General features: G+C 35.1%; 1 protein-coding gene across 13 annotated transcripts in view; it reads left to right on the plus strand.

The window, feature by feature from the left end:
* The window catches only part of USP25 (ubiquitin specific peptidase 25), a 126,006-nt gene that overhangs the window by 48,258 nt on the left and 65,110 nt on the right, over window positions 1–12,638 (plus strand). For 8 of the 13 annotated variants that reach the window (XM_040980646.1, XM_040980653.1, XM_040980654.1 and 5 more), the window contains 3 exons: window positions 6,405–6,567; window positions 9,601–9,687; window positions 11,688–11,825. In XM_040980646.1, coding sequence (XP_040836580.1) covers window positions 6,405–6,567; window positions 9,601–9,687; window positions 11,688–11,825 — 388 coding nt within the window. The remainder of the gene's footprint in view (window positions 1–6,404; window positions 6,568–9,600; window positions 9,688–11,687; window positions 11,826–12,638) is intronic. The other 5 variants (XM_040980656.1, XM_040980657.1, XM_040980659.1 and 2 more) reach the window with 2 other exon arrangements.

Here is a 12,638-nt window from a genome sequence, read left to right on the forward strand (position 1 = left end):
ATATCCATAAAATGAAATTCTGAGTAATATGTATAAAGCGTTACAGGCGATTAGAGGGTGTGGCAGGATGAATCATACAGAAGCATGTTGTAAAACTCCACTGGTATACAGAAGTGACTGTTGTAAGCTTTAAACGAAGGAGATGACAAAATCCTGGAATTTTTCATTTGTCTACCATATTTTAGCACCATTATTTTGGTGGTGTACATAAGGCATATATTTAATAAATTCATTACTTTAAAACTTTCAAAATAACTTATGGGCAGTGCAGCACATACGACTTAGGAGGGGAATATCAGGTAACTGAGGCACAGTGAACAGTGTGCATCTGTTGATCTGTATGCAAATAGTTTCTACAATTTGTGCTGAATTTGGTGTCCATAAAGAAAGCTACATAAAAATTTTGGGAAAATGATGCTTTGATTTATATCCATGACTTTGTATAAAATAGTGTAGGTGAACTTCCTGTTCCCTAGAAGGTAACATTTGTGACCATGCATTCTTTTGTGATTATGGGGAGAGACTTGGCAAGGCAGCTGAAAACATTTTTGTTGTCTCCTTATGTGAATGTAATTTTTTTACATGATTCGTGTGTGTGTTTATTTTTTGGGTGTGTGTGTAGGAAATGAGACAAATGCAAATGACTCATTTAAATAAAAAACATCAAAAGAAAATCTTCCTGATATTTGATAATGTTAATAATGTTACTGAGATGTGGAAAAAATAGTTGTGAGAGTGCAGGCTAGGTTGTAGATTTGAGATGATTGTTGGCATTGGCGGTTATCTGAGACCTACTTTTGCTCAATGTAATGTTGGCCTGAGTCCTAATTACTTATTTCTTTATGTTATTTATGGATTTTAAGTTTTGCAGATTGGGCAAATTTTACAGAAATAAGAAATTATCACACTTTCCATGACTGTGTGTGGATTTATCACCTGTTGCTTGTTCAATATGATGTATGTGATTGTATCTGTTGGTGTTAATAAGAAATTTTTTTTAAAAAAATTATTGGAAAGTCAGATATACAGAGGAGGAGAGACAGGAAGATATTCTGTCTGTTGATTCACTCCCCAGGTGGCCACATTTGCTGGAGCTGAACTGATCCAAAGCCAAGAGCCTCTTCAGGGTCTCCCATGCAGGTACAGAGTCCCAGGACTTTGTGCTGTCCTCGACTGCTTTCCTAGGCCACACACAGGGAACTGGATGGGAAGCAGTTTCCAGGATTATAACCAATGCCCATATGGGATCCCAACACAGGCAAGGCGAGGACTTTAGTTGCTGGTGTACTGCCCTGGGTCGCTAAGAAGGATTTTTGTTAATGCAACTATAATTACTAGTTAGAATACAATGCAGGAGCTTCCAACTACCAAGAGATATATGATTTAGCTTAGTGCCCCCAGAGTGTTGACTATTATAGAAGCTAAAAGGAAGGAGGAATTTATCAGCTCTCCCAATTCCATGTACTGTAGCTTAGAATATATCAGCTTGTCTCCTGTTTTGACGGTGGATAAGGAATTAGGAGTACTTGAAATGTGGTACCATACCCACCAGGATAAATGCTACTATGAGGTAGGGCCTTTTGGTTCCTGCCTCAAAATCAGTATCTGCAGATTAAGCCTTTAGACTCTAAGCCAGCTGGTGTCAAGGGAGTGGCTGTGCTACTTCTGCCCCAACTTTGGACAGTCAGTGGAACAGGATTCCAGCTCCTGAAGGGTAGGCAGGCAAGCTCAGGGCTGTGCCTGAGCTCAGTGTTGAATGTGCAGAAGTGTCATCTGTGGAAGAAATAGCCCCGCAGTCTGTCTCTCCAGGCCAGTCTTCACAGGCTCATATTCTAGCATCAGTTGTAGCATAGGATGGGATGCTGTTCTAGCAATGAAAGGCCAGCAGCATAATAAAGTTGGAATTGCCATAAAGCACAATCTGGGGCGCCATCTAGTGCTGAAAGAGCAGAAGTGTTCTCAGGATCAGAGAAAATAAACAGCCTAGACTTGCTAGGGCACATAAATACAAGGTGTTACTGAAGTGGGAATTTTTTCCAGTTCATCAGAGTACAGATGATAAAACATAACATTAAGTATCAAGAGCTAACAATATCCAGGTGTCAAAAACTCATTAGACAGTAACTAATACCTACAAATTCTGAGATTCAAAATTTGAAATAACTTTTAAAGTAACTCAGTGAATTTTAGGGAAACTATTAGTAGTTTAACAGAGAAACTTAAATAGATGGAAACTTTTTTAAAAAATCAGATTTCTGGGCGGATAAGTACACTAAATGAAACTAAAAATGATAGAAGTCATTAGAAGCAAAAAAGAACAAGCTAGAGAAAAGAATTAGCTTGGAGGAGGCCTGCGAGAAAATGTCTGGAGAAGACAAAATGAGAAATTGATTGAAGAGAAATAGAATACTATAGGAACTTTGGGCAAGAAAAGCAACAGTGGAAGAGGAGTAAAGAAGCCTGGCAATTCTGAGGCAGCATTATTTAGAGAGCAAATGTGTGATTTAGGAGAGGACTCAACAGAAATGTAAAAAGGCCATAACATAGAAAAAGTGTTCAAAGATAGTACTGAAAACTTTCTTAATCTAGAGAAAGGTAGGACTGTCCACAAACAGGAATATCAAAGGTAACTGATCAGGTATGACTCAGTTAACTCTACCCCAAGGCATATTGTGATCAAACTTGCTATGAGGAACACTACAGCGAAGTTGCAAAGCTAGAAGTGAGAAGATGCAGAAAGAAGCAAATTATAACTGTTCTGATTTGCCCTGCTCCAGATCTTTATAGACTAGGATAGAATTGGATGAAGTTTACCTAAAACAAAAACGGCTAACCAAGAATACTGTGTTCAGCATAGCTGTGTTTTGTATAAGAACAGGTGTAATAGGTAGTTTCAGAGAAGTGAAAGTTTTATGAATTTATCACCACCAGAGCTTGCATATACACAACAAGTGGTCAATGGAGTGTTTTTTTAAACTTGGAAAATTACATTATCAAGTAAAAGAAAATACCAGAAGTTAGAAAAAAATTCAGAATAGATTGCCTAGGTATAATCTGATGTAGCAGTAGTGCTGAAGAGATATAAGTACAGTGTTTTTCATAACTTTTTATAAATATTGCCAGGAAAATATATACATGTGGAACTTTGAAATTATAATCCTGCCTTTCACCATACACAAAACAATGTAAAATTGATTAAAAGTCTAAATATAAGATATGAAACTAGTAGAGAAAAAAAAACATGATGGACTCCCAGTAAAACTGTTGGGGATGTATCTAGACAATGGGGTGCTGGACTGTCTGATGTTGTCTGTACCAACAATGTCGGGGCACACTTAAATAACAGACTGATGGAATCAAAACTCCTTATGAAGGGCTAACTATACTATTGTAACAATATGGGGAAAATCAGCTGGTGCATGGGAATTTGGAGTGGAGGGAATCCCAGACTCTATGGAACTGTACCATAAAATTCAAAATTCAGAAAAAAACAAAAACAAGAAAGGCTTGAGGGCCTTGGTTTGGGTCGTGATTTTATAGATGAGATCCAAAAGCACAAGAAACAATGACAGTGGTAAACGTAAGGGATTAAACAAAAACTAAGAAGTTTAACAGTGGGAAGGAAAATTAGAGTGGAGAGGTAAACTATAGTTGGGAGGAAATAGTTGTAATTTGTATGTGTATGGATTAATAACCCAGATATAGCGGAAACTAAACGTAATAGGAAATACTTCAAGTAAGATGGACAGCTGGAAATAATCATTCTTAAAAGGAATAGAGACAGATGCTGAATGGGTACATGAAAAAAACATTCAACATCACTGGTTACAAGAGAAATTAAAATTGTACCCATTTTAGGTTTTCTCCTCAGTCTAGTTAGAAAGACTGTTATCAGAAAGACAATAGATAAGTGTTGGTGAAAAATGTATGAAAAGGGAAAATTGCAGTCTGTTGTTAGTAATGCAAACTAGTGAACTATTGTGAAAAATGAGGAGTTTTCCTAAAAATAAGAAAGCTAGACCAACCATACAATCTTGTGCTTCCTCTGTAGGTGATAGTCAAAGCACATGATGTCAAGTCTATCAGATATGTCTTCACGCTCATGTTTGTTGCAACACTATTCACCATAGCCATGAGATGCAGACAGCTTAAGTGCCCATCGGCTGATGAAAGGATAAAGAAAATTGGTACATATTTGAAAGTGAATAGTGTTTGAACATAAAAATGATAAAATTCTGATACTTGGAATAATATAGATGGGACTGGAGGTTTTAAAGTGAAAAAGCTTAGTCTCAGAAAGACAAGAACCATATGACATCATTCACGGAATCTAAAAACAGAGTGATTGCACAAAGCCTGAGAATGGAATGGTGCTTACCAGAGGCTTGGGTGAGTTGTGGGTGAGGTAGAAGCCAAAGCAGTTCATGTATGTGTTTACTCAGACATATCCTAGCAGTTGTTGGGCCCTGGCACTGTCTCTGGTGATAACTTGTACCCGTTGTTATTTCTTGTGTGCTATTTCTTTCATTTTTAGAATTTATTTCCAATTTTGGTTCAGTCCTCTGTTTGCAAGAGTAGAAATAAATGTATCTCTACTTAGAATGTACATATCACAAAAAGCAAAATTTCCTAATGAAAACACTCCCATTTCCATAAAAACTGATGAGTTGAATATATCTTTCATGTGCTAATATTGTTATGTTTTTCTATATTGTGCAATAACTTTAACTTTTTCTAGTTTTTTTGTAAAATTCAGTGTTTCATGTTGCATTATTTATTACGCTATGCTGAGCTGCTCAACTTGATCGTTAAGTGGTCTCAAGTTTTTTTTTCTTTTTTTTTACTTTTAAAAATTTCTTTTTTTTTCTCTTAAGTTACATTGTGGTGAGAGTTTGTGAAATATATCTAGATGTATGCCCAACTTGGAATATCCTGGAAGGAGTTCTGTCTGCTAGTTGAAAAAGGCTTTATTATATATGAGAGTTGGGTTTTTATCAAGGAGTATGTTAATCTAATTTGTGTTATACTAGGGAGATAGCAGACTGTTGCTTTATAAAGAAGTGAGGTTTATTTAATTCATAGTTGCAGAGGTTCAGGGGGCTACATCTGGTGATGGTTTTCTGGTTGTAAAATGTGAGATGGCACAGAGCATCATAGTGCAAGAGACAGAGAACATTCACATCTGGGGTTCTTTTTTGTCTTCTTTATACCGTAAGCAGTAAGGACTCATAGTATGGCACACTCTGATAATTTTATCCGGTCCTAAGAGTTACCACATGGCCTGCCTCTAACGCTGTGGGTATACCTCACAGCAGTGTATATGAATCTCCTTGGGGCCAGTGAAGTGATATTGTTATCCTGCCGCTTTAGTTGGGGCACTCTTAGAGGTGGCAGGCATGTTAATGTCTTATATCTTATGTATATGAGTGTCCGATCTTTGTTTTAACATCATGTTGTATTGGTTTCCAGACTGTCCTGTATTCATAATAAGCTATACTACGAGTGACATTTTGGGATTTTACCACATTGTATCTGATATTATGTTGTGAAACTCCTGATAGAAAGAATACAAGTTTAACCATTCATCTGATAGCACAGGGGTTTTGTTGTTGTTGTTGTTTATTTACTTTAAAGATGGTTTAACATGAATGAGATGGCCTCTTTAAGAAGCAAGAAATTTGGAAAATTCACTTCGATTTTGGTAATTAGCACACACATACACGAAGTGTTATGAAATCTGGTTATTACTCTTATTTAGAATGGTAACATATTTCTTGAAAAGACAAAATTCTTCATTAGTTTATGTATGGAAATTAAGGATTTCTAGTGGTGATCATAGATATTGTTACAGGCTCATGAGCAACAGAAACATCTGTGTTGGTGAATTAGTATTACCATTGTCATGTTCATTCTTAAAATATTCTGTAGTTGAATTCATTTGGGAAAGATAAATAATCTTTTATAATTTTTAGGCAGGCTATTGGGTGAAAAACATGTAATTATTCTCTTTGTAAGCGAGCTGTAGAATTGAAAGAAATCCTAGAATTTATATCTTTTTTTTTTTTTTTTTTTTTTGGTTTAGGGGGAAATTAAGGACCAGAGATGTAGCAATAAAAGTTGTTCAGTTTTTAATGTTTTATTATTTGAAATAATTGTTAGAAATTAGTCATTATATTTTAAAAATATACTATAAGATAGTGACTACTCAGAAAACTTGTCTAGTTGCTATATTTCTGATAGTTTTAATTAAAATGATTTAACATAAATATATACATATATTTAAATATATATCTAAATCTGTTTGAAAATCTAAATGCTTAAGAGTTTATGGTATGCTATGATGTAGAGCCCAGCATTATATAATATTGTGTTTTTTCCCCTATCACTTTCTTCCATTGCTTAAGAGTCCTTGAAGCCAGCATAGAAGACAACAAAGCAGGTTTGAAGAGGACACCTACAGAAGTTTGGAGGGATTCTCGAAACCCTTATGATAGAAAAAGGCAGGACAGAACGCCTGTCGGGTTAAAGAATGTTGGCAATACTTGCTGGTTTAGTGCAGTTATTCAGGTAAGCATCTGTATACAGGTTTTCTTTAGTGAGAATGATAGCAGTCAAAATTAGGCTCAATTGTATATTTATTTTCAGTTAGTAAAAGATTTGCGATGTCATTTATCCATCTTGAGTCATCACTCCTGCATTGGGGTTTCAGCAGTAGAACCCCAGGCCTTTTGCTTATTTTGAATTAATATTTGCTCCCTACCTGTTGTTAGCATTTGCTGGTGAGACGGAAAGGCAATATTTTTGAATATATTCCTTGAAAATTTAGGAAAGCATTGTCAAAAAGCCCATATGATTTATGGTGAGTGAAAGGCATGAGATGCTCTTACCATCATAGTGATATCTAAAATATCTAAAATACTGAGAGCATTGAAGAAAAATACTGCAAGTTTCCAAAACATTTTCACGTATCATTTAGAATATTTTCTTATATTTCTTGCTCTTACCTTTTACTTGCTCAGTTTTCATGGAGAGGGAAGAGAAGACGCCAAATTCAAAGAGAGGCAAACAACAACAACAACAACAAACAATAAAAAACTTACAGCTGTAAAAAGCCTACAGTGAAAATCAGTGGTTTTCCTCAGCCCTGCTTCTCAAAAACACCTGTAGCCAGTCTGTTTGTTTTGTTCTCTTTGGTTTCCTTTTTTTCTTCTTTTTATTTTTAAATTTTAATCTTTTATTATTATTATTATCATCATCATTTTATGATCAGTTCCATAGGCCCCTGGGATTTCCCTTAGCCCTTCCTTAAATCCCTCCCCACCTACCCACCGTGTTCCCCTGTATCATTACTATTGTGCAGTTCTTCATACACAGTCATAGGTCCATTATTGTGGGCATGGACAATGACAGAGAGTCCATCATCCCGTTGTCATATAGTAAACAATTTCATTGGGAGTCCATCTTTAGTCTGGAAGTAGAAATGCATACTGCATTGTGTCCTCACATCTGGATATGGTATTCTCCATTTCAGTTATTGTACATTCTCTTAAATGGAAAGTCACAATACAAAATCAACAATAGGAAAAAAAAATAGAAATTTATAATGCCAAGAAGGTAAATAACATGGTCTGTTATCTTCAGTTTCACGTGTTGTGTTTCCCTGTTGATATGAGTTTGGGCTTTCATGTCATTCAGCTAGAACTCCTTTTTATGTTACTTCCTGACATATCACAACCTCAAAGTAATTACCAATCAGTATTCACATTTCTATAATTTGTAAACATTAGGAAGATTCAGTAGGTTTATGGCCCCATAATCTTTGTTTTCTTGCTTTTTCCTCTCTTCTTCCTTCTTATCTTAACCACTTTCTATATATTAGTATCTCTGTTATTATCAATATGGCGTATATGCTCAAGTGTATTTGCTCTATTTTTCTTCTTGGAGTCCTTTCTCTCAGAAGATTTCTGTGTGTCAAATTGGTACTGAATTCTCATTCTTTGTGAAGCATGGTTGTTCACTGACCAAAGGTAGATCTGTAAAAATGGGGTGGTCCCTGTGGTTGTCTGTAAATTTTCACAGAAACCAGATGCAAGAGGAAGCAAGTAGTACAAATCTGAAGTATATTGTTAAGGGAAACACCAGAATAAAACAGAAAGGCTTAATAGAGAAAAAAATGTCTGAAAGTGCAGACACATAGAAGGACTTGTCACTTTCACAAAAGAGGGGAAAAAAAGCAATAACAGCTAACCTTTCAAAGGTGATACCCTGAAATTGCTATAAAAAATTAGCTTAGTAGAATACTGTACCTGGCAAAAATATTTAAAAAGCAGCAACAACCAGATTCCACTTTAGCAACAACTTGGCACCAAATAAAATCTTAACTGTTCAGGAACTAGGTGTGTGATCTCTGTGGAAAGTTCAGGAAGTAGGAGAAAGACTAGGGTTCTCCAAATTTGTCATTGTTCTCTTTCTTCTGTAAAGTTTAAAGATTAGTTCCACAAAGGTAGAGACTGCTGAAGTACCAATTTTGCTCTTCCAGTTTTCAGGCACATAGGTATTGCATAGATCTTTAGTATGTAAGTGAATGATTTCATATGCTCTGAATGTCTAAATAAAAACCTCTTCTATGTTGCAGTAAAAACATCGTATTTTCCTACCATTTATTATTACTGTTGTGGATTTTACCTTTTCTATTTATGTCTTAGTATACCTATTTATCTGTCCTTCTTTCTTAATGTACTGAACTAGCTTTTTCAGTAATTGGCTGTTTTCCAATTGGTTTGTGCTAGGGAGGGAACACGTTGGTCTATTATATAGATCAAATAATCTATTAAGATATATTATTACATCTTACATATAGTAATTTTTAAACCTTAAAAACTATTCTCAGAAAAACTTATGTTGTAAAGCCTTTCAGACAACTGTATGAAGAGTATCAATAATGTACATTTAAGAAAAAATACTTTATTGAATAAGATACATTCTGATTTACTTCATTTCTTTCACCTCATTTGTGAAGTGAGTGTTCATCCTGTAGGCATTGAAGAATTACAAGGTATAATCCTGATTCTGGGAGCCTTTTTATAGGCCTGCTTCAAGTGTTGTGTTCATTATAGTCTGTTTTACTGTAGTAGGAGTCACATGTCTATTATAGGTACTAATATTCATCCTCTTTCTAGGTTGTGTGCATTTTTGTGAGCATGGAGATGCTACATATTTTTGCTTTTTCTCTTCTCTAACATCTGGTGAACAAATTTATCTTTTATTTCTCTAGATAATTATGGAAAATGTAGCATGCGTAAAAAGTCTTAATTTTTACATTTGATACTTTTATTTGAGAAAATTGCTTGCCAAGCACATAGTAATGTAATGAGCTTTTAGTAATTTTAATATGTGCTAATTTTTGTGTATAATTTTGTTCAACAGAACAAATATTGTTAGCTATCCAGAATTGATGAAGTATAAGAAATTTGGCTTGTTTTTAACTTCAGGGTCAAAGTTCTTTTCTAGGTTTCAACAGTTCTGTGTCTAAACAGTACGGTTACCAGAAGTAAGCCCCTGAGACCCTTAGGTATCTTAAATTGTTGTTTGTTTTTTCAGTCATTATTCAATCTTTTGGAATTTAGAAGATTAGTGCTGAATTACAAACCTCCATCACATGCTCAAGATTTACCCCAAAACCAAAAGGTAAAGTTGTAGCACTTGTTGAAGCAGAATATCTATGTTCTGTTTGGTTTTCTGTGATTGATTTGGAGGCATTTATATCATTAAGTCTCAGACTGTCAGAATTTTAATCTCAAATCGCTAATCTCAGTTATCATAGTAACTTCTGTCTTTTGAGCATATGTTGTAAATAGTTTTTTCACCTAAAGATTACAATAATATTCCAATTTGTAATATCAGTTGACTGGCTTTTCTCCCTTTTTTGACTACTAAATTTCAATAAAATTGTACAGATTGCAATTTGCGGTTTAAGGTCAATCCTCAGTTCTGAAAAAAAATATGTAGAAACCAATTCCCTTTTTAATTGCTTATGCAGAGCAGTCCTTTAAAAATTTAATTTTGTATTAGTTTCTTTGCAGTGCAGGTTTATATGTTCTGCTTGGGCAGTTGATACTGTCAGGTAGGCAGTATAAAACTGCACAGACAATCAACCTGCTTGGGTTCTAGTGTGAGCCTAAGGAAGTCATTTGTCTCACTCTGTTTACTTGCCTTAATGATAAAGTACAAGAATTGACGAGAATGTTCTCATAGATTGGCTGTGGGAATTAGAACATGGTATGGATGTTTAAGATGCCTATCTCGGACACCCATATCTCATGTTGAAGTGCCTGAGTTTGACACCCAGGTCATCTCCTGACTCCAGCTCCCTGCTAACACAGACCCTAGGAGGCAGCTGTGATGGTTCAGAAAGTTGGGTTTCTTTCAGCCAAGTGAGAAAAGAGATTGAGGTCATCGCATCTGGCCTTGTCCTGGTCTGTTGCAGGTGCTAAGGGAGCACTTTTCTCTTTCACTCTTGCTCTTTGTCTCTTTCAGTGTGTCAGACAAATAAGTAAATAACAAACTTTATAAAAAGGAGGTGAAACATATTAAAGTTCTTAATACATAGTTGTCTGATATTGCTAATGAAGATATATGTACTTTTAAAAAATAATATATTTGAAAAGTACAATGCATATCTACATACTTATATAAATTCATTAGTGGAAAAAAATGGTTATGGATATGATGTCCTTTATAACTTGCTATTGGTGATCTTGTCCCAAACAAGCCCTGTGGCTCTAAAGTTAACTTGATGCTAAGAAAGTGTGAGATTTTATAAAAGTGCTGAACTGTGACCTGTTGTAGTCATAGTAATGGATTATACAATTGTATTCTGCTTTCAATGTTCAGTTTTTAAAAACACTTTTATACAAACAAGAAGCATATGCAATACATACTGTTAGGAACGCAACTTGATTTGTAACTATTTTAATGTAAATGGTTAGTGATTGTTAATGTAAATTATTGTTTTTTCCTTGAGTTTGGGTAAATCAGGCAATAGGAATTGAATGTGTAGTAACTTTTGGTAGAGAAACAGAAGTCCTTTTTTTTTTTTTTTGCTTTAACAAGTACACCATATTTTGAAAAACAAAATTAAGGTTTTAAGGATATTTTGAAGGATGACACATTAGCCTTCCTTTATGTTCTGCTCTAATAAGCTATAATTAAACTGAGTTAAATATAACAAAATATGAAAAAACTGATTTGTGCAAGTAAAATACATTACTAAAATAATTCATTAAATATAAATTTATTGAGGTCTAACAGTTAGGAAAGGTCTGGAAAGGTTTCATGCAGGGGGAAGACATGGCATCCAAGCGTTTCTTGGGGGTGGGTGATATAGTTGGAACAGTGGCTTGCTGTGAGCCAGCCCTGAGGAAGGCTGGCTGTCACTGCATTTGCTGTGAGCACATGCCATTGATGCTGACACTGTGCATCCAGCACTGTTCTGTGCTTGGGATTGATGATTCCTATGAGCCTTGTGGGTGGTACTAGTATTCTTTCTTCAGTTCTGGTACAGAGTGTAGGGTGCATCCCTAATTTATATCGGTTAGTTTAAATTTTGGCCACTGTTAAATATATGTTTACCAGTAAAAATTAATATGTTGCTCTTCAGCTTTTTTCTTTCTTTTTTTTAATAATAGGAACATCGAAATTTGCCTTTTATGCGTGAGCTGAGGTATTTATTTGCCCTTCTTGTTGGTACTAAAAGGAAATATGTTGATCCATCAAGAGCAGTTGAAATTCTTAAGGATGCCTTCAAATCAAATGATTTACAGCAGGTAGTTTTTGGTACTTCTCTGTCAACAATTTATATTTAATCTGATCATTCCTTACACAGTTTTTCTGAAAATCCACGCCACAATTAAATGATGTGTATGTTAAAATAAATTCATATTAGAGTTTATTGTATAGTTGAAGCTACTAAATGAATATAGTGAATAAACAACAATCAGGTAGTTGAAAAGAATAGCAAATGTCTGATAGACTAATCAGTATTGTTACTGGATTTAATAGCAGGGAATAATTTTCCCAAGGTAGGGAAGGTGTTTGAATTACATTTTCTGTAAATGAGGATCTTCTAAATTTCTTTCCATTTCCTTCCCCATGTTTTTTGCTCCTTGCTTTTCTGGAAGTTTATCTTACACGATGAAAATAAATAAGCAAAGATGGTACTCAAAAGATTTTTAAAATATCAAAAAAAATTCTAATCATGAATTTATACAAAGGCATAAAAGTTATTTTAATGTACTAAATTAGTTTACGGGGTATCTTAAATTAATATGAATTATATGAAAACAATAAAAGGTGGGTCTGGTGCTGTGGCACAACTGGTGGTGCTGCTGGTTGTGTTGCTGACATCCCTGGTGGGCCAGGGTTCAAATTCCGGTTGCTCCATCTCCAATACAGTTCCCTGTAAAAACAGAAGATGGCCTGAGTGCTTGGGCCTCCCATCCATGATGGAGTCCTTGAGAAGTTCGTGGCGCCTGTCTTCAGCCTTGATCAGTTCTGGCCTTCGCAGCCTGTGGGGGAGAGAAGCAGCAGATGCAATATTCTCTTGCCTAAAATTTTGCCTTTGAAATAAGAGAAATCTT

This window comes from Ochotona curzoniae, unplaced genomic scaffold (assembly GCF_017591425.1).
Source record: "Ochotona curzoniae isolate NIBS_2020 unplaced genomic scaffold, NIBS_Ocur_1.0 contig_3498, whole genome shotgun sequence".
NCBI lineage: Eukaryota > Metazoa > Chordata > Mammalia > Lagomorpha > Ochotonidae > Ochotona > Ochotona curzoniae.